The 26827-nt window shown below is 46.6% G+C and overlaps 2 protein-coding genes across 8 annotated transcripts in view; one reads left to right on the top strand and one right to left on the bottom strand.

Moving 5' to 3' along the window:
• Positions 1–17790, top strand: part of RHBDD1 (rhomboid domain containing 1) — a 115126-nt gene extending 97336 nt beyond the window's left edge. For all 4 annotated transcript variants that reach the window (XM_024740619.1, XM_024740617.1, XM_024740616.1 and 1 more), the window contains one exon: positions 16387–17790. In XM_024740619.1, the coding sequence (XP_024596387.1) occupies positions 16387–16481 (95 nt within the window). In that variant the 3' untranslated portion in view covers positions 16482–17790. The remainder of the gene's footprint in view (positions 1–16386) is intronic.
• A 1080-nt stretch (positions 17791–18870) lies between these two features.
• The window catches only part of COL4A4 (collagen type IV alpha 4 chain), a 138423-nt gene continuing 130466 nt past the window's right edge, over positions 18871–26827 (bottom strand). For 3 of the 4 annotated variants that reach the window (XM_024740605.1, XM_024740604.1, XM_024740603.1), the window contains 2 exons: positions 25779–26065; positions 21798–25353 (listed from right to left, as the gene is read on the bottom strand). In XM_024740605.1, the coding sequence (XP_024596373.1) occupies positions 25090–25353; positions 25779–26065 (551 nt within the window). In that variant the 3' untranslated portion in view covers positions 21798–25089. Of the gene's footprint in view, positions 25354–25778; positions 26066–26827 lie in introns of all 4 variants that reach the window. The other variant, XR_003002635.1, reaches the window with a different exon arrangement.

The raw sequence follows: 26827 nt of genomic DNA, 5'->3' as shown, positions 1-26827 counted from the left end.
CTGCTTTGTTCATTTATTCATCCCTGGGGAGAAGGTGAACACAAACCCGCCGTGTTCTCACCCCACAGAGCTCACCACCTAACGAGGATGCACTTGACTGGGATCATCAGAGTCCCACGTAACTACTAACTGTGGCATCGTGTGCTTGGGAGAAAGGGGACATGATCCTGGGAGAACTTAGGGCAAAGGGGGATGCGGCCACTCTCCTGAGAGCTTGGGGAGGCGGGGAGGGGTCCCTGGGAGTTGGAGCTGTGGGAGGGCAGGCTTTCTGGGCTGCGTACGAAGTTTGATATTTGTCCTTGAATGAAAGGAAACTCCTGGAGGGCTTTAGGCAGAGGATGAAGTGGATGAGATGCGTGTTCTGGCAAAGCTGTCCAGCTCCCCTGTGGAGGGTGGCTGGTTGGAAGACCAGAGCAAGGGCAGGACATCATCTAGGGGCTCAGGCACCAGTGTAGGCTCACGAAGCAGGTGGCTCAGGCAGGGCTGGTGACATGGCAGGTGCAGGGAAGGGGGGACGAGTTAGGGGAAGGTTCAGGTTACAATGACAGGATTTGGTGGCGGGTTGAAGGTGGCACATGAGGAAGGGGAAGCTGTTTAGGATGACTGGGATCTGGGTGTGTGTGACTAGCTGGATGGATGGTGGGGACATTCCCGGGGTGGGGAAACCTGGAAGGGGTTTTTAGCATAATAGCAGGAACCACTGACCCTTGATTGCTTTGAGCCAGGTGCTGGCGTCCTTTAGTTCCTTCCATTCAGAGCAATCCAGGGGTAGGTTCCTGCATCCACACAGATAAGAAAAGAGAGGGTTGGTGAGGAAAGTGACTTGTCCAGGAGCACAGAGGAAGGGGCAGAGCCCGTGTACAAGCTCAGCTCTGTCTGGCACCAGAGCCCGTTCCCTTCCCGTGCTGCCCACAGAGCCGGGTAGCAGAAGGCACTTGTATAAAACACCAATGTCCACTCCGGACTTGAAAGGGAGGTTTGGATTCTTCAGGATGAAATGGCTAAAAGGGAAAACAATGAAGTCTGGTGACATGACCAGAGCACTGAGAGACCTGGGTTCTGATTCTGCCCCCATTAGTTGTGCAAAATGGGAGACCCGTTTACCCTCTCTGGGCTTCCGTTTCTGGGCTCTGAACTGAGCAGATTGGATTCCATCATCCCAAGTCCTCCCCCACCCCGCTCTGAAAATCCACGATTTTTTTTTTTTGGCTGCGCCGTGAGGCATGTGGAACTTCCCTGATCAGGGATCGAACCCACGCCTCCTGCAGTGGAAGCGCAGCATCTTAACCACTGGACCGAGTATGTGTGTTACAGACACGCCTTGTGACTGAAACTTCTCCCATAAACAAGCCCTCCCAGCCTCAGGAAGAGCCGGGGGCTTTCTCAGACCGCTGGCACACAGTCTTGTGTGTGCCAGGGAAGTCCTGAAAATCCTTGATTTTAAGATGCGCTGGATGCATCTCACACAGAATCTCCTTTCCACACTTGCCATGGTGTCTTTAAAGCTTCTTTCTTAAAACTACAGGTAGGCCTAGGATGGACATATGTACGCTACCTTGCATCAAATAGCTAGCTAGTGGGAACATGCTGTAAAGCACAGGAAGCTCAGCTCAGTGCTCTGTGACCACCTAGATGGGTGGGATGGGGGGCTGGGAGGGAGACCTAAGAGGGAGGGGATATATGTATACATATAGCTGATTCACTTCGTTGTACGGCAGAAACTAACACAACACTGTAGAGCAATTATACTCCAATAAAGAAAAAAAAGACTGTAGGTAGGCCTTGTAGTACTCGCTTTTTCTCTGGCTACAGCAAACACTTAGATGAAACATCTGTTTCCAAAGATGCTCAGAGAACAACATATTCCTCCCCACTTATCTAAATCATCAGTTATCCAAGGTAAGCCTCGCTCTAGATTCCTAACTTGGAATTGAAAGTTCAAAAAATTTCATTCTGTGGTCTCCCTTTCTGTTCATAAAATAAGTTTTGTTGTACTAGAAATTATTTAACAGACATGTAAGAATAAGCCATTTTTGTTACTGAGTCTCTCTCCCTAGCACAGCCCACTTTAGAATCATTTCTGAGCCATTCTAGGTTAGTTAGAGGCGGGCTGTTTCAAGACTGTGTGCCAGCGGTCTGAGAAAGCCCCCGGCTCTTCCTGAGGCTGGGAGGGCTTGTTTATGGGAGAAGTTTCAGTCACAAGGCGTGTCTGTAACACACATACTCGAGACCACACACAAGGGTGCATGTACACACACAAACACACATACGGTCTCTCACTAGTGGATCAGAACTTGGTGTGGGTGGAAGTGGGTTAATCAGACCTAAAAGAACAAAAAGTTAGTTCCGTGACCAGGGATCGAACCCAGGCCCTTGGCAGTGAAAGCGTGGAATCCTAACCACTGGACCGCCAGGTAACTGGTTAAATACCACCAAATACAAAAAGAAGCGTGTTTTTAAGATGACCGTCCTACTTCCGGGATAGTTTATCGCATCCCAGAACTTCACAGCCATCCCACTTCTAGGCCAACTCTGACCCACAGGAAGCATTTCTCAGCTTCTGGTGCAGAGAGCAAGGCTCCTGCCTGTTGGCGTTCTGTGCAGATGCTCTCACCCTGCCGCTTATCTCATTCAGAGCTGGTCCGCTCTGAAGGGATACGCTTGTGTCGTCCTTACCTCCCAGCTTATCTAGGCCTTTGCCGAGGAGCCCACCCTGGTTTTCTAAACCACCAACCATTCAAAACTCGTGGGGCTTGGGCCGCTGACAAGGATGTCATTCTTCTTCCAGTTACCTTCCCTCTTGGCTCTCCCGCCCCCTCCCTCTCCTGCCTTTTTTTTTTTTTTTTTTTTTTTAACCCAGCAAGTGCATCTGCCGAGCCCCTTGCGTTGCTGTTTCCTTGTGGGGTTGAGCCGGTGGTTCTCGGGGTGCTCGCCCCACCTTCACCCTGACATGCATGCACCTTTGAGACCAGCTGTGACGCACGCTCACTGCAGGCTTTTCCCAGAATAGTTCATCTTCCTCTGTCTCCACCTGAGAGAGGAGCATGCCGGCAGCTTCTAGCTTTTGTGAGAGCTTCGAACCATGGTGTTCTCCTTGGCGTCTCAACATCTCAGGGACAGTTTCCTAGGTCAGGGATTGTTTTCATAATTATGCGTTGATATCGGTATCTCTTGATGTGTACTTATGCACCAGTCAGGCTTATGATATCTGAAAAATAGAAATAATTTGAATGTTTACAGCATTCAACATGGATGTACATAGTACATCTCATATCTTGGCCTACTTCTGGATACTGAAGTTCTCTAATGTAACGGAACCCCAGAGCCCAGACCAACTTCATGCACTTGTTAGAGGAAACAAATAGACTGAATTGTATTCTGTCGCCTGTTCTCACCCACTTGTGTCTCAGGGTTTGAAAGCTGGTTGTTGGCTGAGGCCAGAAACCAAGACTCTTGGGCCTTGAAATTCCCTACCTGCCACCATTTACCCACATCTCTGTCACGGTCCTCTAGCCCCGTTGGCCTGGCCTGGGCCCCTGGTTCCTGGCCCCCTCTCTGCTCAGCCCTGATAGCATATTAGTTGGTTTTTTGTTCATTCACCAAACATTTATGACGTGCCCACCAGGTCCCAGGCACCTGGGATCCAGAGGTGAGTGGCTTTGCTCCTACGACTGGGTGAGTGGCCAGTTTCGTCCACTCTCATGTTATAACTAATAGAATCTTTAGGAGAGCTGGGTTGCGTTGGTGTCTTACTTTTAAAATTCACGTCATCCAGGATTGAGCACGGCACAACCTGGGAAACCACCAGAGCTTCTGGCTCAGGGAAGATGTAACAAAAGACCTGTGTGTACAAAACCAGATGCCGTGTTGGTGCTGATCGTTAGTTACAACCAAACAAAACCCCAGAATGTAGTACGGCATCCCTCGGATCCCAGTTTCTCAGAGTGGGGCTGGTAGCATCAGACTCACACGAGGTGCTTCTGAAAAATGCAGATTCCTGGGTCTCACCACAGCCGTTGATCTGGGATCTCCCAAGTTAGAACCTAGAATCTGCCTCTTACCGTGCTCATCCACATGAAAGTTTGGAAATTACTCTTCTAGATCCAGTACCTAGTCTCTAGAGCTTTGACGTGCTGCTGCGTGTTTCACAGGACTGTGACATGCGAGCAGTGGGAAGGTGTAGGGCCTGTCACGTGGCTCATTTTATTTGCTGCCAGTCAGTCCGGCCACCAAGCCTAGGGTCAGCTGTCCCTAACCCCTTCCCTCCCAGGCTCCACATCCTTGTTTCTCCTGACAAACAGTCACTGGCAACAGTTGTCCAGTGTGACCTGGACGTTACCCCTCAGTGGTTGGTCTTGGCAGAAGTTCCCGATCTAAGTTTCTTTGTCCCTTTCCAGAGTTCTCCTCTTGACTCTCCATCTTTTCTCTTTCTTATTCTTTGATTTCTTGGGATGATATTTACTTATATTTTTCTATGCCCAAAGGTTAAAAGGTATTTTCAGAAGATTGAGGTTTCTGTGGGAAATATGGGCTAATTCCAAATGGGCTATGATTTTAAAAGTCAATGAAAACATTACCTTGGGCTGTTGCTTAAAAAGCTGCCCATTGGGCTGTCTCTGATTTGAAACTCAAGTTGAAGGGAGTGAGAAAAAAATGAAACAGGTCTAAATGTCACCAACAGTGCTTCTCTCTGCCTCCGTCTGAGAATCTGGGCAAAGAGCAAGCACGTTGGGGATTTTGTTGTTTCTGAGAGGGGGACCTGCCCCTGTTCGTGAAAGGGGGGGCACCATCAACTGACGTTTTATCCATTGGAGGGAGGGAGCCGCTGTGCCAGGCAGTTACGAACCCACTGCTTACAGCAGGGCCTTATCCACCAGGAAGCACGTCTGTGCGCCCCTCAGGTGACTGAGGGTCTGTCCAGCACAGAGACAGCAGAACCTGCTGAACCACCCGTCCCCAGGCTGCCAACCTCAGAGACGCCTTCACGGCCTCTCTGATCCCGGGCTGACCAGCACAGCAGCAGCTGAGTGCCTGGGATCACAGGCTAAGGAACTGAAAACATTCTCTACGGAGGAACCGTTGGCGCTTGGAGGCTGTTGTAGATTTCCAGGACTCACAGAATACTCCATTTGTAAGCCCTGGTCCTGCCCACTGTGGACCAGTGCATCAGGCACAGTCAAGTGCGTGCTAGCTGGCCTTCCTTGCCCTTGCTTCCTCCCTGCTAATGCCAGCTGGGGTAGCACAGGAGAGGGGCAGAAGGAAAGAGGATGGGGCCAAGTGTAAGTGGGCGTGTGGGTAAAAATGTAAACCAGGAAACAGACCACTTTGATTAGGCTTAAAGTAAAGCAGTTTTAGAATTATTGCATCCGGGATTTGTTGTCTTATCATCACAGATTGTATCTATTTGGGTATGTGTGTATCCAAATGTATCTATTGTATCTACTCTTCTGATGTGGCGTTAGAGGGATCCTGATCATTCCAGGAAGATGCAGTCAGCTATGCAAGGCAGTATGCACCAAAGCAGGAGTAAATCCTGAGTTCAGAGCTGGTTAAAATACCTGTGTCCACATCCATATCCATAACCACATCTGTCTCCCAGGGTCTTGTCAGTCTCCTCTGCTCTGGAAGAAACCTGATATGACACAGAAACTGCTAGATGCTGGCGAATAGTCCCCGGGTTTCAGACCATCTAGACAATGAACAACTGCGTAATACTCAGTGCGACGGCTTCTGTAGAGCCCATCTGTTTCAGAATAACCCTAATTCTGCTTGCAGTGCGGAATGCTTTGTTGCCTGGAATTTGTCCTAGTTTTCTTCAGCAGATTGAGTCATGAGCCTCTGGCTCCACCTGCCGGCAAGTGTAAATACTGGCGTGAAACCCAGGGTGGATATTTTCAGTTGAAAAAAAAAAAATCTCAGCTGATTCTAAAAAGCTAGTGTAGCTCCGAATCACCTGGGAACTCATTAAAATACGGTAGCCTGGGCTCCATGCCAAGCCTGCCAGATCGGAAACTCTCAAAGCGCTCTCCTGGTGATTCATGCACTCACCTCTGTGTTGGAGAACCTGAATTCAGTGAAGGTCAGGGATGACCCCACTGTACCCTGCTCATCCTCAAGCAGGGAGAGTGACAGAGGCTGCTTGAGGTACCCACTTCTACCTATTCCAGTTTATCCAGCTAACTCTTGGTGATGAGAGTTAAAGCTTCATTGCCTTGGAGCTCACCAAAAAGTTTTAAAAGGGGAAGAACCTGGCAAACACTCCTTAACCCAGTGCTCAAGGTTACATCACCAGTGATAAGTCATATGATCGGATGGCAAGGGCACTTCTCCTCTGCGGTCTTCTTCCCAAAACCCTAACCCCAGAGTAATGATGAGGAAAAGCATCAGACAAAGCAAACTGAGGGACGTTCTGCTGTAGGCTGGTGCTGCGCAGGACTGTCAAGGTCACAGGAAGTAAGAAAAGACTGAGACGGTACCACAGACCTGAAGAGACTAAGGAGACCTGACAACTAAATGGACTGCTGGCCTTAGTTGGGAAATTAGTGGCAAAACTGGTGAAACAGAGAAGGGAACAGAGAAGGGAAATTAGTGGAAAAACGGGTGAAATACAAGTGGAGTCTGGAATTTCATTAATAGTAGCGCACCCATCTCTGTAAGTGGTTGATTTTGACAACTAGGTCATGATAATGTAAGATGTTTGGCTGTATTGCCTTTGTAACTTTCTTTAAATCTAAAATTATTCCAAAATAAAGAGTTTAGGGCTTCCCTGGTGGCGCAGTGGTTGAGAGTCCGCCTGCCGATGGAGGGGACACGGGTTCGTGCCCCGGTTTGGGAAGATCCCACGTGCCGCGGAGCGGCTGGGCCCGTGCGCCATGGCCGCTGAGCCTGCGCGTCCGGAGCCTGTGCTCCGCAACGGGAGAGGTCACAACAGCGAGAGGCCCACGTACCGCAAAAAAAAAAAACCCAAAAACAAAACAAAAGTTTATTAAAAATTAAAACGTTGGGGCATGGGGAGGGACACTGAATTTAGACCAAATTAGTTGGAGGAAGTTGCCAAGAAGCACAGCATGGCCAGTTCTTGGCCCAGCTGTCAGAAGTCACGGCCAGGCTGGCTGACGGGGCAGGCGGAGTAGCTGCCCGGACTGCAGGCAGTGGAGGACGCAGGTTGCTGGTGTGGCCCATCTGCACCCGGCCTTCTTAGGCCAGCCAACCCTGATGGCTCACTGAGAAACGAACAGCCGCAGATGTTGCGCCTCTGTGCGGAGGTCTAAAATGTCCAATCCAGCACCCATCGTTGCACAGATGAGGAGCCCGAGGCCCAGGGAGAAGTGCCTCGTCCAGGGTCCTTGTGGAGCCAGATGCAGACCCACATCCAGCGAAGTGTGTTCTTTTCCCCCAGTGATTCTCAGTGAGCTGGTACACTGTCTGCAGCAGAAACGCCGCCAGGGTGGGTTTTCATTAAAATGCACCTTCCTGCTCTCCAACCAGTTGATGCATAAGAATCTCTGGCTGTAGGGTCTAGTAAATCTGCGTTTTTAACAAGTTCTCCATTATGGTGCACATGAAAGTTTAGGAATCACAGCAGCAAACCAGACAGCTGTCCCGTTCATAGAGTCTCCAAGACTGCCTGGCTTTGCCCAAACCTCTTGCATTTGAGCTACTGAAAACTGGGAGCCTAGCTCTGACTCCTGCCTTCACCGGCCAGTTGGTTGCTGTTCTATGGAAACTATGCTCATGGGACGGGGCTGCTAAAGGCCAGCAAGGGGAGAATTCAGCCGCAGCCAGTCTTTTACGATGATGCCATAGCAAGTGGCAGGCAGCAGGGCTGGAACCCAGTGGGTCTTGGGAAGACGCAATTTTACATCTCTTTGAGCTCAATTTATTATAGTTTAAATAATCTCTTACCCGCTTCCCTCTCCTAAAAAAAAAAATTAAAACTTATTCAAAGATAATTAAATTTAGAAAATACTTAAATTAAAACTTACTCAAAGATAACCCCATGATCAAGAAGCAAGAGGAGGGGTGGTATCCAGGCTCTGAGGAAAAGGCTAGAAGTTCCATCCTGCTTGTCCTTCCCCTGCCCCCGCCACTGTGGCCCCATCTTAACATCATCAGGAAATCCGGCCATAAAAAGGCAGTGGAAGGCCTCCTCTGTCTAAGAGATGACGATCAGAGGGGTCAGAGCTGATAGAGGGCCAGGAGCCGGAGGGGTCAGAGATTTGAGCAGGTAGCCATTTGGACCTCGGGAATCCTTTAAGGTTGGAGGGTCCAAGTCCAACAAAGATGCAGGCCAGGCGGGAGGTACAGGGCGGCGGCCCTCTCTGGGGGGTTCCTGCTAGGGCCCTGTTTGCGGGCAGGTATGGGATCTCTATCAGAAACATCAGGAGAGGCCCCAGGCCGCAGCTGCCTGTCCTGGGCAAGTCAGGCACATTGGCCCTGGAGCTTCAGAGAGGAGTGTGGGATTTTAATAGTCCAAAGGGTCTTCATCTTTTTTCTAGCTTTGTCTGTACTTATGTGTGTGTTTGTGTGTGTGTGTGTGTGTATATGTGTATATATATATATATATATATATATATTTTTTTTTTTTTTCCATCAGAACTCCCTGCCCACAAAAGACTTCCTCATTCTACTTTCAGTTTTCTCTTTTTTGTTGTAAAATATGTTCTCAAATCTCTCCCTCCAGGCAGGGCCCTTGTCTGGTTTCTCTCTGCTGTCCGAGCCAGGCACGTAGGCCCTCGTGGGTACTAGGCAATGAGAATATGGAAGCAAAGGGAGCCCCGCATCTAGTTTTCCAAGAATTTTCTTATATCTGTCCCGTAGATATCAGTAGGTGATTTTGAATTTAAAGGAAAAAAAAAAAGGTACAGCCCCAAATTATATGGAACTGGGAAGGCTGTTCCTCCAGAGGAGATAGTCAACCTCTTCTCAGTTTCCAGAATCAGCTGATGTGATTGGGTAAACTCCATCTGAGGTACCTTCAGATTGCTGGCCAAAAGGCATGCTGTTTTACATCAAAGAAAATTTGAAACATCCTAAAGCCATTAAATATATATAAAAGGTGCTTGAAAATCATTCCTAATCTCATTTAAATCTCTCTTGATAAAGTGTTAAGGTGGTGACAGAATTGTGAAAGGATTTAAGACAGATTGATTTTTAAAAATGGAAAATCCCTTTAGTATTAAAATTTACATCCGGGCTTCCCTGATGGCTCAGTGGTTAAGAATCCACCTGCCAGTGCAGGGGACACGGGTTCCATCCCTGCTCGGGAAGATCCCACATGCCGTGGAGCAACTAAGCCTGTGCGCCACAACTACTGAGCCCACGTGCTGCAACTACTAAAGCCTGTGCACCTAGTGCCTGTGGTCTGCAACCAGAGAAGCCACCACAAAGAGAAGCCTACACGCAGCAACAAAGACCCAACACAGCCATAGATAGATAGAGAAAATCTGCATCCATCTGTTTAAAGAAATATGTGCTTCATGTTACAGTGGTTCCTAGTGGGAGACCCTCTTCTCCTCAGCCTCTCTTTTTGCTGCCCCTCCAGCCCATCGAGAGTTATTTCTGTAAGAATTTATAAGCTGTTCTCTGTTTAGAAAATACATGATATAGTTAATCACCAAGGCTGACTTTTGCAACTGGGCCTCTTGCTAAAACCTTGTCAAGGGAGATCCTAATTCTAGATACTTTGTTATCCAGAAGATCTTACTGTTTGCAGTGAACTTTATCTAAAGCAGAAGGTAAAATTTCCTGCTGCTTTTTAAACAGATCCTGCTTCCAAATCAAGTTGAAAGGAATAGTATTGTTCGGGTTTACAGATTCTGGTTTTGGGGTTAAGAAAGACAACTAACACACCTCATGTCTGGAGCAGAGTAGAAAGGGATCTAGGTGTGACTCTTGCCTCAGTCCCTGAGCAGCTGTGTGGCCTTGGTAAGTTCCTTGAAATCTTTAAGCCTCCATTCTTCTTTCTATAAAACAGACGAGGGAATTCTACTCAGAAGGATAAGTAGAATAGAAAACACATACAGCAGTATGGTGAGTCTCACAAACATAATGTAAAATGAAACAACCCACAAAAGGTACATATTATGTGAATCCGTTTATGGACAAAAATAGACAAAATGAATCTCTGCTGTAAGAAGTCAGTGGACCGCTTCTGGAAGGGAGCCCATGGAGGCTTGGGAGTGCTGGAAATACCGTATTTTGGTCTGGATGTTGGTCCCATACGTTCAGTGCATGGGAATTAATAAAGTTGTACACTTTTTAAAAGGAAGGGAGAGTAAAGTAGAGGGAGCATGTAGCAATTGCCCAGCAAACATTTATTGTCTCCTCCCGGACTTCCTCTTTTTGTTCTAGAGGTCATACCATGTGTTCTCTATATTGCAAAAAAACCTCTAGATCTGACAGAGTGGACCCAATATTTTAGGTTACTCGAATTGCTAACTGGATTATTAAGTTGATTATAATTATCAACTTAACTTGATTATGAAGCCTGTTGATTTGAAGTCAGTTGTGTCCATTAACGGTCCCCCAAATTAACCAACTAGAACAGAGAGAAAAGTACAACAGGGAAAGTAGCAACTGAGTTGATTTCCATTCAGAGCTTCTCATTTTGGGATTCAAGATACTGTTTCAGAACTAAGGAATCCCACCACTGTTGATTTGATCAGTTGAGGAGTGGAAATGTGAATTTTTCTCTCTCAAATCACATCTAGATGTTACCTTTATTGTAAACCATAATGAAACGTCCATCTGTATGAAAGTTATGAGATTTTTAGGTGAATTTCAAACTCTTTTTTTTTTTTTTTTTGCGGTACGTGGGCCTCTCACTGCTGTGGCCTCTCCCATTGCGGAGCACAGGCTCCGGACGCGCAGGCTCAGCGGCCATGGCTCACGGGCCCAGCTGCTCTGCGGCATGTGGGATCTTCCCGGACCGGGGCACGAACCCGTGTCCCCCGCATCGGCAGGCGGACTCTCAACCACTGCGCCACCAGGGAAGCCCTCAAACTCTTTTTAAAGCGATGGACGGATGGATAGATAGATCGTTATAATTAGTGCCTCAAAAAGGAAAGTGCTCGTATTGTCCTCGGGCACCTCCTACTTTAAAAGAATATCTTGCTAATTGTTGGACTTGGGGTTCCTTCCAGGCCTTTTTGGTCATAGTAAATGACTTAGCAACTGTCCTGTCAAAAGACATTTTGGAAGCTTTAGAATTCATGGAATTCTAATAAAGTAACATTTTTGAAAGAGAGAATATGGGTCCCATGCTGTTGCCCTCATTTGACAAAAGCAATCCCAGAGAGTACAGGAATATTTAGAGGTTTCTTGGTTTAAAAAAAAATTTTTTTTAAGTGATTGCCTCCATAGGTCCCCAATTTAGGGGAAAGACAAGCCATCTTGAGGCTTCACTTTAGTATAATTTCACTGAATGGCATAGAGGGCTCGTCAGATCATGGGCAGGATCTATGAATACAGCAAATTAAACATCTCTATTTACAGGGATGGCGAACAGTAGGGAAAATGGCCATCAACTCATGGCATTCTTTTTAGCAATTCTTATGTGGATGAAATTGCTTCTCCTCCCTTAGATGTAAAATGCAGAGGTTACTGCATTATACATAAGGGTAGAGAACTGAAAATTTTTCCATCAGGAACCACAAATCAATAAATCTTATGATCTCACTACTGGTGCTATAATTGAGCTAAATCTTCTTAAACTGGGCACTGCTCCTGAGGTCCTTTGAAGCATGCTCACTGTTTCTTTGAGTAAAATTGAGGGCTGACCTCCATTTACAGGACCATAGAAGCAAGGCTCATAAATACTAATGTTCTGTACCAAGTTCATCAGAGCAAGGCTGTTTCACCCAGACCTGTAAATGTTCAATGCATGATTTAACTCAGTGGAGAAAAGAGGTCTCAGCTGGGCTCTCCAGTTTTCGCAGTGGCCGAAAGTCACAAAAGTGTGCTGGCATGTGGAGGTTGTGAATTACCTTTTTCGTATCTGTCTCTTAGAGGACAAGTATTTAGTAAGTAGTGACTCCACACTTTGTACAAAACACTGCCGGCTGGTCCTCAAACAGAATTGGGCTCTATCTTTTAAGAAGTCTTTGGTCATTTTGTTTGGTATCTGTCTTTTAGCCAGTGATATTAACAGGTAGACATTTAACCCATATGATTCTCAGTGATGTTCGAGGTTAGGAGTCCTGACATCCAGTGCTCGTCAGGCATTAACTGCACTGCTGGCACTCAGCTAAGCATTTTATATGCATCCTCTCTTATTCTCTCAACAGTCCAGCAAAGGAGCTACTGTTACTATTTGCATTTTATAGGTAAGGAAACTAAGGCCGCGTGAAGGTAACGTACTTGCTCAAGGATGTGTAGCTGTAAGTGGAAGAGTCAGGATTTTATCCCAGTCATCAGACTCCAGAGTCACGGCAAGGACCCTGGCAGCCACCTTGTTCTGCACCCTCTCCCCTGACAAGTGAACCAACCAGAGCCTGCCGAAATGAAGACTTGCCTGGGGTGTCCTCTCTAGTTCCAGGCAGGGCCGGAAGCATCTCCCATTTTCCTAGCAACACTTTTTCCAGTATACCCACGGGGACCTCTTCTACTTTTGCCGTCTAGCTGAGGCCCATCCAGATCCTTTTCTGTGTGCTTAATAAATATAGGTAGATATGGAAAGTGCATTTCTTAGACCCTTTGAGAAATGCCTGCAGAGGGTCCTGGAGACTAAGGAGAGAAATAATAGGTCATGTGACACAAGCGGAAAATATAGAAATGGTTTAAAAATAAATGACAAGGTGGAGAATTGGAAGACAGAGCTTAGCTGAGACGGAGGGGAGCAGCTGGAGGCCTGGTCCCCAGTGTGGCACTGACCCAGAGCACAGATGTGACGAACAGGTCTGGGGGGTTGGCTGACTGACATCAAATACATAACTGCCTTCAACATATCACAGGTTAATTTAGTCTTGAAAACTTTCCAAGAAAGCTAACTACCAGCAAGAAGAATGCAGTTCAAAGCCTGAAATGAAGCAGTTGAATCATTCTGCAGTCGGGTGGCTTTGGTGTTAACAGAAACACTGAGTTTGAAGGATTTAAAATACCCATAAAACATCCACATCAGGCATTGTCATTATTGTTGTTTTGTTGCTATACACAAGGCCTTTCCAGGGGTCCTAAAAACCCAAACCACTCTAGTAGTCAGTAGAATTTAAGGGGACCCAGTGCGGGAACTTTGTAGTCACATCTGTGATGACAGCACAGCCCAGTCGATTTGAGAGCTTAGGCTGGATCTTCTTCTTTTTCTATTTTCAGATAACAGTGAGCTCCCTGCATATCCATGAAGGAAAGGGACTCTCTGGGTTCTGGCAGGAGGATAAGGCATAGCGAAGGGATTTGATAACATACTCGGTGTGTTAGTAGGATCGGCAGTGTGGGGCTGTGGAAGAGGAGGAGAGCTAGAACTGCAGCCGGAAGACCGATAGGTGCAAGTTTTTGCTTGCCTTCACGCTAGCTTTGTGACCTTAGGTGTGTCCCTAACACTCCCTGAGCCTCAGTTTTTTTCATCTGTAAAATTGGCATCATGAAATTGGGAGTAAAAGCTAATTCAAATTGGGTACCTTAAAAGGCTCTCGTGGGGCTTCCCTGGTGGCGCGGTGGTTGGGAGTCTGCCTGCCGATGCAGGGGACACGGGTTCGTGCCCCGGTCCGGGAAGATCCCACATGCCGTGGAGCGGCTGGGCCCGTGAGCCATGGCCGCTGAGCCTGCGCGTCCGGAGCCTGTGCTCCGTGACGGGAGAGGCCACAACAGTGAGAGGCCCGCGTACCGAAAAAAAAAAAAAAAAAGAAAAATAAAGGCTCTTGTGAAAGAGTGATTATTGTTCCTCTCTTGATGTGAGTTTTCTACTTCAGCACGTGGCATTTCTTCTGTTGGCTCAGCCGTGGTTCTCCTTAAATGCCCCGAGCATGGGTCCAGAGAGCATTTGTGCCGGCTGGCCATTTTGAGAGCTGAACCCCCAGAACCTTCACAGTCTGCCCCCTCTGATTCCTCCCTGCATTTCCCTTCATGGAACAGGCTTTTCCTCTTGGACACTGTGATTCCCTTTGGGAGTCTGAGCATCTTTCAGCATCTATGGGCTCGTGCCCTGTGGCCTGGAGTCAAGATGCCACGTTGAGCTTGCTTCTAACTCCGCCCACAGCCAGGCCTCCCGGTTCCCTGCCCAGCTGGAATGGGCTGTCACACACTGGCCCGCACTCATAAGTGCAATTAAGAATGGACTTGTTAAAAACAACCGTTAAAAGGAAAACAGGAATTGGAGCTCATTGTATAAAGCACTTTTAAGCAATAAACTAATGGTAATTGGATTCATGAGTTTCTCTGTAATTTCAAAGTGTTTACCACTTTGAACAGAGAGAAATTCCTTTACAAATGTATGTGGTGAAAACGATATCCAGTAAAACTTTGAATCTTATAGTATTCATAAAATCTTTATGGTAAAAGTCTTACACGTTTGAACAGCATCTTTAGTGAAAGTTGGTAAAATGACATATACTTCACTTATCAAAAAACCTCGAAGTGGAGTTTACCCAGCGCGAGTGAGTGCCGAGCTTGGCCCACCTGGATCACTTCTGGGTGGACTAGTCAGGAAATGTTACAAGGGGTCCAGCAGGGGTAATTCCCTCACGTCTCAAAAGGAAAGGACAATCAGACATGGGTAAGTGTTGGGGTCTCTATCACTGTGGGGGAAAAAAATGTAAAAAGGGGTTGCTTTTGACTGCCTTTTTAGAAAGTTCTCATTGTCTGACAACTGAAATTCTAGTGGTGGCTTAGCAAACTGACTCTTAGTTTCACACTGCTTTCTCTAACATCTTTTCATCATTGTCTTAACAACCACCATGTCAATATATTACCTGTCAGCGTCTCCGACAAGGTACCACGCTTGGAGCGAGAGCGGGAGGGGTCAACCGTTCACTTGTTTTCCCTCCTGGCTCCGACCCTCTTGCCCATCCACCCTTCCCAGCTAGGCCAGGGCTTCCAGACTCAGTTGTGTCAGAACCTCAGAGGGCAACGTTGAATGTGGTGGTCTGGCCGTAACATATACCTTTGGAAGTCATAGGCATGTGCCGCTGAGTCAGGCCCATATCTTTCTTGAACAGCTTCTGTGTGTGCGGGGCTGTACCGGGCACTGGGGAGCAGAGAGAAGCGTCAGAAATGTTCCCAGCCATTGAAGAGCTTATGCTTCCAGTAGGAGAGGGCAGCGGTATGCACAGGGGCTGCCCTGTCTGCTGGGATGTGGTGACTGTTGCATGCGGACCACTGAGAGGAAGGTGCTGGAAGCTGAGGAACTTGAATTGGGAGAGAGCTCTTCCTTTGGGGGTGGCCAGAGGGCAGTGCGATTTGGATGGGGCGTTGGAAAACGAGTAGGACTTTTGATGGAGGGAGGTGATGGGAGTGGGCCTTTCAGAGTGAGTTTACAGGGTTAGCAGAGGCTCAGAAGGGGAAAGGTGCGATCTTTCTGGTCCGCACGCTTAGACGTGAACCTACTGTTTGCGTGTATCCATCAGTGACGCCCTGCATGGCTGCCTTATGGAGGATATTGAAGCTCTTTCATTAGATTTAAGTTTCTGGGTCCTTGAGGTCAAGGACTGTCTATTGTTATTCCTTTATTATCCCCCTACAGTGCCTGGAAGAGTGTTTTTTTTAATGCAGTGATTGAAATGCTTATATCACTGCAAATTATATGTTCTGTTTGTAGCCCCGAGAAACCCTTTTCAGTGATGATTTCCATGGCCCACATGATCTTCAGATATTATGCCTGCATTTTTGTCTGCCTGTCCAGATATTGGTCATTATGGTAACACAGCCCCTGCTCTATGGGCCATGATGCCCTGTGGGGGCTTGTGAGTTTCAGGCAGGCGTGATTCCCACCAGCTGGGGAAGTACAGGAGGCAGCAGGTTAGAGGGAGGAGAAGGGCCCAACAGGAGAACCCTACGAGCACACTGGGTGAGGATGTTACGGACAGTGACAGTTATTTCTGGGCATTAAAAGAAATAAAGTAAGCCCTTGAGACATTTTGGAAATTAAATGATGCAAATTGTGGAACATGATGGAAAAGAACATAGAAATGGGAGTATTGTCAAGAAGTTTCAAAGTGAGTCAAATTAGTTTCATGGACTGGACCTCGCTGAAAATGTTTACTTTACGTTGAAATGTAGTATTGACCTCTGAAGTTGAAATATGTTTGTTACATTTCTGTTTCATGCTAATATAAAGATGACACCCAAGCCATCTTTCTTTTCCCCCTTGGGAATCCTAGGATGCAGTGCCCTGTAAATGTCAGGACAGTGGGTGGGCAGCGCTTGAGTCTCCCTTGTGCTTTCTCTCTACAGGAGATCGCAGAAATAGCCCCCCGGCCTATGGGTTCCAGCTCACACCAGAAGAAGAAATGAGGAGAAAGCGGCTTCACAGATTCGACGGCCAGTGAGGTGACGCAGCCATGTGAACAAGTGTGATCCAGCTGTGTTACCATTGTCTCCAAGCCCCCACTTAGTTTTGAACAAAAGCAGAAGGCACTATGACCGTCCCAGTTGCTCACATCTGCCGTGGCCCTTCGTCCTATGGCCTCTGTGAGTCTAATTTGCAAGCAGATTGACATCTTGAGACCAGGCTTGTTGGATGCAGCTCACAGCTCTCTGGGAGTGGCCCACCTCCTGGCCTTGTCTTCTTGCAGACAGAAAGTCAGCGTCTCCACCTAGGGACCAGTTTCCACACTCGTTTCTCTCACTGCTGACTCAGCCTTGTTTTGTCTTTGAAGACCGTGACCTTCGCCAGGAGGTTTGTGTTCACCAGCCCAGAAGATCAGGCCCTCATTCTGCTCAGTGCTCGACTTGGAAGGAAGCAGGGAGCCATCCCTCATCCTCCTGGCATGTTTCCATGGTGACTTTCCAGGAACAGGACATGGCTACCATCGCAGGCTGTCGTTCCGGTCTCCCTTGCCCAAGCGCCTTGGCTCCTTGGGCCCCCCATATCTGGATGGTGGTTGCAGTGAACCTGCTTTGCTATGCTATCACTCTGCCTTCACGGGATGTGTAACTGGAAAAGCTTAAGTAAGACCTCAGATGGGAAACCACTTACACACTCCATGACACAGCAGGCGGCATCCACAGTTGGGCTCCCAGCAGCCTCTCCAGTGGCGATGTACCATCCCGGAGATGCAACTTGTATTGAACTAACCAGCAAAGCAGCCAGATTAGTGACCAGTGGGTTGGTCACTGCGAAATCCCTCGTGACGAAGTATTTTTTTCTCATAAAAGTGCCTTTTAATTGACCACTGTTAACAGCCGCTTGTCCTACTCACCCGTCCAAGACACTCCCCAAACCCACAGACTGCAAGTCACTTAAGGTGTTTCCTGGTGCTTGTGTTCCATGAATAAAAGGAAAAAGTCACATATCACTGATGTCTTATTTCACTGAGATATTTATGTTTAAAGGGAGTTAGAAGCAGAAAAGGATCTTCCTGTTTTGCTTTATCTGGCATTTATATAGTTTTCTGATTATGAAAGTAATATATATACCTTGTATATGCATAAAGCGAACATCTGGCAGGAAATGTACCCACATGTTAACAGAGGTTATTTTGGAAGGTGGAGTGCATAGGAGTTTGCTCTCTGTTTTTTACGATTTTGTATTGCTGTCTTTTAAAAATGTGTGTATACGTATGTTATGTGTACTACTTTTGCGGTAGGAAAACTGATTTATATGATAATAAATCAAGAAATATATAATCAGGAAAATGGACTCAATAATAAGTATTGTGTATCCATTGATAAAATTTACAATATAAACAGAAATACAAAAAAATACATGTGCGATTTAAAAAATCACCTGTATCCCCACCACTCAGAGGTACCCAGGGTTAACATTTTGGGGATATTGCTTTCTCAGTCTTTGTATACATTTGACAGATTTGGAGCATACCAACTATGCAGTTTTGTATCCGGTTCCTAATCTGAATTGACCTGGGAGAGGCTTTGCCACTTGCATGTACATGAGCTAAGAAAATCACCACGTGGGACCTGGGAGCACCTTGACCTGCCAGCTGGCACGTGTTACCTGAGCTCCTTGGGTTAATTTTTGATTGATATAAACCTACGAACAGCATGTTTAGAGTATGAACTGTATCTCTGAGTCTCGTAGCTTCAAACATTTTAAAATTTAAATGTTCAAGCTAAATGTCATTCCTCTTTTCTCCCAAGCTCTTCGAATTTGTTTCCCATGACCTCTGTTGGGAGTAAGCGCATTCTTTTTTTTTTTTTTTTTTGCGGTACGCGGGCCTCTCACTGTTGTGGCCTCTCCCGTTGCGGAGCACAGGCTCCGGCCGCGCAGGCTCAGCGGCCATGGCTCACGGGCCCAGCCACTCTGTGGCATGTGGGATCTTCCCGGACCGGCGCACGAACCCGTGTCCCCCGCATCGGCAGGCGGACTCTCAACCACCGCGCCACCAGGGAGGCCCGGAGTAAGCTCATTCTTAACATGCCATCTTCTGTTAGAACACTTACATCTTTTGCCCTATGACTTCTTGTGCACAACTGTAGGCGTGCCTTCCGCGTGGAGCGCGGGTTATGAATGGCTCTGGGATGAGGCCTGTGTCTTGTTAACTCTTCACTTCCGCCTCAACCCTGCCACCCAAAGGCTGGCCTCTGGCTCCCAGTAGGGGCTTATTAAATGTTAGCTTCCCCAAAGTGTTTTTTCAATGCATTAGAAGTCCAACCACTATATATGGAAGTATAAATATATATGTTTTTGCTGCTGTTGAGTCCAATGATAGTAGCTCCTTGCTCTGTTTCACTTGTCAGATATAAAGACACCAGAACTGAATTTCAGACGTGTACCTGTAATATGCACGCCGTCTTTATTTATGGAGTGGAACATCACTAAACTTGACAGATGTGGGAAAGGTCACTTTAGGTACAAATATAAACCAGTTATCTTAGCACAACAGTAAAGGTGTTTTGGAAACTACTATAATTACTTTGTTCAGTTAATAGGCTTACTTGTAACCGGTGCTTATTATTTTCAACATCCGTCTTATTTTTTTTTCCTACAAGAAGGAATCTCCAAAGTTATGCCAAAAAACTGGAATTGGATTGAGAAAGACAAAAGCCAGTGCATTCGACTGTCTCTAATAGGAAATAAGCATTTAGAGCTGGTTTTAAATTTGGTTTCTTTGCTTTAATAGTAATTTCCTGCTTGTTAAACATCCCCACACTTTGGTTTTGGTTAGTCAACTTATGAGACCTCTTAATTCAGAATCTTTCCTTGGTTCTCAAGATGAGGGAGCAGTTAAATTGCTTCCTCTTTGTGACCTTGGAAGTATTTAGTGCCGGTGATTCCAAAGTTGTACATGATTGTTCAAGGCTCCTCTGTGCTTTTAAGCTGTCTGTTTTTGAGGCCCAGACAGTAAATGGCTGGTTTTTGTAGAATCGGGGCCAGTCTACATATTGGTCACACATTCCGCCGCTTGGGGAGTAAGTTAAAGGGCTGAGACCCACCACCAAACAAGGACAGTAAAACAGAGAGGGTGTGGCCCACTTGGCCACCGACTTCCCAAGTCCTAGTTCATCTTGGGAGATTCAATCAAATAGTCATTAAAACAAAACAAAACAAAACAAACCTATCATCTCTTCCTTTCCCTTCCCATGGATTATTGCAGTCATTTCCCTTTTTTTGCCCCTAGTCTCTCATTTTAGAGTCACAGACTCCCTGCTTAGAAGGACCTTAAAATCTCTCAGTACATTGCTCAATACTTAAGATACCTCTTCACTCAGCTCTACACAGCGCTGCCAGTTATCTTCCAAAACCTACTTTTGCGACGCCGCTCACCATCTCAGTGCCTTCTATTGTCTCTCTGTTGCCAAAGGATAAAGGTCAGACTCATCTGCCTCGACCATGGGGCTCCAGCCAGCCCTTCAGCCTCATCCCCCCGTATCCATAACAGAGTCTGTGCTGCTAACTGGCCTCGCCGTCCAAGCTGTGAGCTTTCCTGACCCTGTGACTTAACTGAAGCAACCTTTTCCTCTCCCTCTGCCCATCCAGATTCTCCCCGTCCTGCCATCAGACACCACAACCCAGAATGTTCTGCTCTTATAGGGTGTTCATCACAGTTACCACAGACCACTTAGAACTAATTGCTAGTTATCCTTCAGTGAGAGGACTTTCTCTCTAGATTGTAAACCTCACAAGGGCAGGAACCCTGAATGTGTTACTGTGTCCCTCTTCACAGTACCTGAAACAGTGCTTTGTCTGGAATGTCAAAACCAATAAACGTTTGTGGATTGAAACAGACGCTCATTTATACCATCGCCAGCGGCACACACGAAGAGGTGCCTGTGGCTGCTTGATGCCGTTGAGGGTTTGTGTGTGTGTGTGTGTGTGTGTGTTTTCTTGAATCACAGGAAAGAATCACTTGAAAGAAAGCTTTTGTCCATAGAAACAGAAAACTCCAGGCCTTTCCCAACACTTCATAAGACAGCATGCTCACCAGATGGTGGGGAGAGGTCTCCATCCTCCCTGTGTCAGTCTGAGGCATGCCCCACGTCACGAATGCTGCGACCTAGTGCACAAAACTCAAGATTCCAGGACATTCAAAGAGTATCACCAGGGAGCCCCTATGGGTACCGCCAGATCTGGCCACCGTACTTCTGCAGGTGTGTTTGATGTGTCTGTGCTAACCCTTTTTTTTTTTTTTTTTCCCTTCTTTAGGGGCAAGGAGAGAGTGATCTTGACATCTTGTTTAGCTCTTCAGATGAACTGGCAGATTGGAACATACGATTTATACTTTATCAAGGAAAACTGAAACATTGCTAGTAGAAATCATTGAATTTGGAGGTAATACATATTGCTGCTTGGGAAGAGAATTATGTAATGAAATCAATAGTATGGGAGGCGATGGTGTGGGTAAAATACAATCTTTAGTGACTGATGGACCAGGGTTCAAGTTCTACTGGGTGCTGACTGTGTGACCCTGAGCGAGTTATTCATTCTCTCCAAACCTCAGTTTCCTCGTCTGTAAAATAGGACAGTTGAGAGGTTGAGGGGAGCACCTATAACAGGGTTCATACAGTTTCTGTCACATAGTAGGTGCTCAAGAAATGTTAACAGCATTATTTTTCTGTTGAGAAGTTGGACCAAATACCACTCAAGTTCCCTCCTACTTAAAAAGAGTTACTTCATGAAACAGGTGAATATTACCTGTGAATATCGGCACTGCAGCCACCCCTGTGCTCAGCAGTGCGTGGGCTATAAAAATATAATCATCACAAACCCCTAACTGTCAGTTACTCTGGTCATCAGTAACAGTACCTTACGTTTTATATCTCTTTGTAATTCTCTCTCTTACTCTTAACCCTTACAGCAACCTTGTGAAACAGGTGGTTCAACTAATGGGACAGCTGAGACCCGCGGGGTCTCTGCCCCATGCTGCAGAGTGCGTGCAGCTCAGCAGAGGCTGCTGCAGGACGCCCCGGGCCCTGAGGCCTGATTTCATGTCTACCCCACCCCATCACTGTGGACGGGACAGCGCTTCCAGGAGCTTCAGAATCCCACGCTTTCCCAAGCCAAGGGGGTCACTTTCCACACTCTGCTCACATGCTCTTCCCATCTGCAGATCGCACCTCTACCACGGGTAACCTTTCCTGTTTTCCCTACTGAGCCAGACCCAAGGTAGGCTGTATTACAAGGTAGGTTAAGTAGTAAACTCACTTCGGCTTGAAAGAAAATTAATGCACCAGATAAAACACAGTTGTTTTTGGAGGTCATTGCAGAATTTTTATACGTAATAAGTGATATTATAAATTGTAATACAAGATTTCAATGTCAATAGCAGGTCAGGCATCTTGCAAAGTTTACATGTTGAAAGTCTTTAACTTTACAGCCCTAGGTTAGAGAAAGGGATGCAACTTATCAGACACATTTCACATTTTTTCCTATGAATCATTAAATATTTAAGCACCATAAAATTCAAGCATTTCACACAGATGTGGCAGCCAGCCTTGGTGGTCGAAAATGCACTATGCAGAGTCTCTGGCAGATAGTAACAGCGACAATTGCAGAGTACTGACTTTTTAATGTCAATTGTTTTGTTCCCTGCAGAACTTCCTGATAATGACCCTGCAGGAAATTGTGAGTTTTGTGTGTGTGGTACGATAACTTTGAGACTTGAAATAAAATAGCATTCCCAAAGACATTAAGAATTGGCCAGGTATAAATAATTCTAATCAGTAATTTATATGCCCTGTGAGAATCCTTATGTTAATTCTACTATGTAAAGAATCCCAAGAAATATTTTTCATATTAAACAGCTTGTTTTAAATAGAAGATGTGACCATAATAAATATACAAGGTCTGCTATCTGCTGGACATAGAATCTAACTTAATTTTCAACGCAGGAGTAGGTGTTGCGTCCCATTTTGTAAATGTGGAAAATGAGGCTCAGGGAGTTGGTATAACTCCCCCAGGCAGGGTAACACCTCTGGAGAGTGACAGAGCTGGATTGAAGCTTGGACTCAGCCAACTCTAAGGGCACATCTTTCCGCTGTTCTTGCAGCCACACCAAATAAAAGTAACTATTGTCATATTAGTCTGGTGAGCCGATAGGAGCACAAATGTCATTTCCTGGAAAACAGAATGATTTGCTTTATTATCATCTCTAAGAGGCTCAAAATAAAACCCTTGATAAAATCCAGTTTTAGTGGACCATTCTGTTCCTCTTTTCCCAAGCACCAATAACAGGTACACAAACTCTGTAGAGGTGATTCTATAGTAGAACGCTTTGACGATCATGAGGGAGTACAGATTACAGCATGAGTTAAGTCATACCACATTTCCATGAAGAGTCTTCTCTCATTGTCACATCTCTCAAATCTTATTTCTGAAATTTCAGTTTATGGAAAAGTAAGCTATTTTTCAGGAGGGGGCTGACTCACTGTGGAGGACTCACTCACTGTGCAGGAACGTGCCCACTTAATTCGGGCTGTTTTTTCAAAATTTATTTGACCAGCTTATTAAGATAATTCTAATACCAAAGTTAAGGTGTTTAAAATAGCAAGCAAGATATGTTTCCTATGGCCCATCAATCACCCTTACCTCTTCCCAGAAAGTGTTCTCGGACCCATTTCATGAATGAACATGGTGAAATTTTAGAAGGCTTGAATTTTGGTAATATATGATAAAACTTTTGGCAACAAAATTGTTAATTATAAACAAGGTTGAAGTTGGGTTCAATATCAAATATTTAGCATGCCATAGGAGAGTTTCAAAAAATTAATAAATGGGTCAAATGAACTAGGAAATATTCTGGTACATCAAGACAATATTTCCTCTTAAAATGTATATTTTTTCTTCTTACCAGGAAGTAGCCTTAAAATAAATTGTCCCCCCATCCGGGGGACACCCCAGAGCAAAATTCATTTGAAATATATTCTGCATGTAAGCGCACACTCCCAGTCAATGTTTGCCAAGGAAAGCATTTCTTATAAACAAAGTTTTAACTGAGTTTTTCTTAATTATTAAGTGCATTGAAAATAAGCACTGAAATGAATGTCACTTTCTCATGAGAAATTTCTTTAGTTTTCTCTAGAATAACATTTATTTAAATAAGGAAGGCAAGTTTCCTAGAAATCTTTTCCAATAAGCCTTCTAACTTTTAGGATCAGATTCCCAGCAAAATAGAAAACCTATCCTTTGCTATACAGAAAATTACTCACTATAAAGTGACATATCTTCTAAGCTTTTACAGAAGACATTAATGCCAAATATCAAACCGCTGCTTTGCTCTAGTACTGACTGATATAAAATATAAGAATGTTTTTAAGATTAGAAAAGCAGGATGCGCCTGTAAAAACCAATAACAGGAACAGAAAATTCAACTTGTAGGTTATCTTTGTTTCATTTAAAAGAGTGCTAGGTCTTTTGGGGGCATGGGGTGATGATGACTTAAAATGAATCTTCTTACCTAAGTTTAATTAAGTCGGCCCTTAATTTTCTCCCAAGTGCATAATGATAGCTCTGTCACTTCCCCGTATGAGATGCCATTATGTGGCTGGAGGGAAAGTGTCCGTTGCAGGCCCTCTCTGTGAGGCAGCTCTGCAGGCGCCCCCAGGGAGGGGAACAGGATGCTTTATGTGAACATGGCCCCATGTGGCTCCAGTCCCATTAGCACGCACACTGGAAGACAAGCCAGACCCCGACTGGGCAAAAGCGGTCTGTTTGGAAGTTGACGGCAGTGGGGAGTCAATTCTTGTGAATCGCTGCCTTAATATTCATTAATGGCTTTTCGACTCTTAATCCCTCACTGGACGTATATTTTTCCATAATTGCTACTTTTCCAAAGGGTTGCCAAAGCGGGCATTTCTGTTCTCTGAAAAATGCAGACGAGAACATAATGTTTTATGTTCATCTGTGATGTGTTTTATGCTAATGTCGCATCTCTGGAATACAGCGGCCGTGGTCCTTCCTGGCATAATGATTCATTCTGCTTTGAAATGAACTCTTCAGGCTGGCTGTGTGGATTTTTGTTTAATCTCCGTGGGTCATAGTTTTACAATTAAAGTGCATGGAAAAACAGATTACAGAGGAAATCATTTTGAAACGTAGGAAATCTCTACTTTCTAGTTTCATTTGTTGGCCTATTTATTTTTTCCTGTAAAATCCATCCAGAAGCCCACTGTGTTACAGAGTAATTGACTTCAATTGTTTGAGTTGCTATTAACCAATGAATGACGTTTTCAGTAATGTAATTTGTATCATCTATTTGCCTTCCCCTGAATTAGCATACTTTTAAATAAAGCCAGCTAAGAATATCCGGGTTTCATGTAGGTTGGTAGGTCCAAACAAATCCATACGTGTAGCGTTTGCTTAATCTGTCCCAAACGGAGGAAGGGATTACAGTGCTGTGGGAACAACCACATCGAAACAGAAGGAACAGCTAAACCAGGAGTCTAAGATGAGCACCACTGAATCTCTTAGCACAGCCTAGGATGCCTTCGCCTCCTGGCAAATTTCTCTTGGTGACCTGATGACAAGCGGTGGGCTCTCTAGCTATGCTTCACACAGACCTGGCACCTGCTAATTTTCTGGCGCTGGGCTTGGCTTTCTTTCAAGGTGTCCGGTGAGGGTGCTGAGGAAAACTGCAAGTCGGGTCTCACAGTTGTCAGCCAGAAGCTATACTCATTTGCAAAAAAGTGGCAAGTTCCCTGACGTCCTTGGCATTCAAGGAACGGTGCAGCTCTGAAATCCTCCAGGCAGCTGCCGGGTGACATGAGGGCCTGGCCGCCTCCTTGGTCCCCAGCGCCTGTGTGCTACCCGGACAACAAGAGAGAATTAGGGCTCAGACATCTGCAGACAACCCCCTACCCATCCAGTGACACACCGAGGTATGGGCCTGATTTACATTTTCCCTGAAAGTCATCCCAGGAGGGAGAAACTACAATCTGCTGAGGAAAGGAGGCGCGGGAGACGTGAGGGGTGTGCATGCAACAATAAACCACTTTCGCTGAGGGCTGATGCAAACCCATCTTCCAAATTCTACCAAAGTTAAGTTAAAAAAAAAAAAAATCATGGACAATAAGAAAAAAAGGGTGGCCCTGCATCTCCACAGGCTATAGTCTATGGTGGCCTTCGTGACCCCGTGTCCTACTGCCATCCGGTCTGCACAGCACTCTCAGAATTACGGTCCAGTCCGGACGGAAGGGGGCTTAGGGACGGCGGGCATGCAGGGGCTCACCATCAGGAAAGAGTACCCAATCCAGAGGCTCCTCCAGGTCCGCGGACACGGCGGGACAGACTGGTCCTGACTGTGCACAGCCACGGCTTGCGCGGGGGCCTCGCACACGGCGCAGCGGCTGATGTACGGGCGGATCTCCTCCTCCGAGAGCGGCGTCATAGGCAACGGTGCGGCGCTCGCCAGCCAATAGGACCTGTCGTTCCTCCGGGCGTACTGGCACACTTGGTGGATGTTGCAGTGGGCGAAGGGCAGCGTGCTGAACATGGGGAGGCAGGAGCCCGCCAGACCTTGGGAGGGAAGGCAGCAACATGGTGTGCGGGGTGCAGAAGCGGCCTCCCCGACGTGGCCCATCTGTGCGCACACGGTCTGGCATCGGGAGGCTCTGGCCAAAGCCTGCTGCTAAGGCGGCGAGAGCACGGTGTGCCCCTGACCACTTGGGCCGCCTCCGCGGTCTCAGGGGCCAGCCCGCGTTCCCTCGGCCACCTGTCACTCTCTCGGGAGCCGAGCAGCAGGCCGGGTGCTAGAGGGGGAGGGGAGCACGGCTCTTCCCCGAGAACTTCGAGAAGCTCCTAGCCCGGCCTGATGGGGAACGGGAGGCGCAGACGGGCCCTGGGAACACAGCAGCACAAGCCCTGAGAAGTGGAGGCACTGGGGCTCACAAGAAGGATGGCTGGGAAAAGTGACTCTACGCTAGGACCTGAATTATGAGAAAGATCTGGCCGGGTCTGGAGATGGTGGTGACCATTCAAAGGAAAGGCCTATTTATACAGCAGTAAAGAGGGCCAGGGGTAGTAAGGGGGCATGGAGCTCAAAGAACTCAAAGAAATTCATTGGGGGAAAGGTGGGGAGAGCAGGTCTGGGTCTGTCTCAAGGGCATCCCAAGGTAAATCAGACCAGAGGATGCGGGCTCTGTCCACCTTGTTAAGGAGTTTGGATTTTATTCCCAAAGCTCTGCAGAGCGAGGCCATGGTGGCTCTGGCTAGACCAGGGCCGAAAGGTGACCCGTGGTACACATGTAAGTAGCTGCCCCTCTAGGCCTGCACCCTTTC

Source organism: Neophocaena asiaeorientalis, unplaced genomic scaffold (assembly GCF_003031525.2).
Source record: "Neophocaena asiaeorientalis asiaeorientalis breed wild unplaced genomic scaffold, Neophocaena_asiaeorientalis_V1.1 scaffold388, whole genome shotgun sequence".
NCBI classification, from domain to species: Eukaryota; Metazoa; Chordata; class Mammalia; order Artiodactyla; family Phocoenidae; genus Neophocaena; species Neophocaena asiaeorientalis.
Note: the sequence above shows the minus strand (reverse complement) of the source record. Positions and strands in the feature narration are given on the sequence as shown.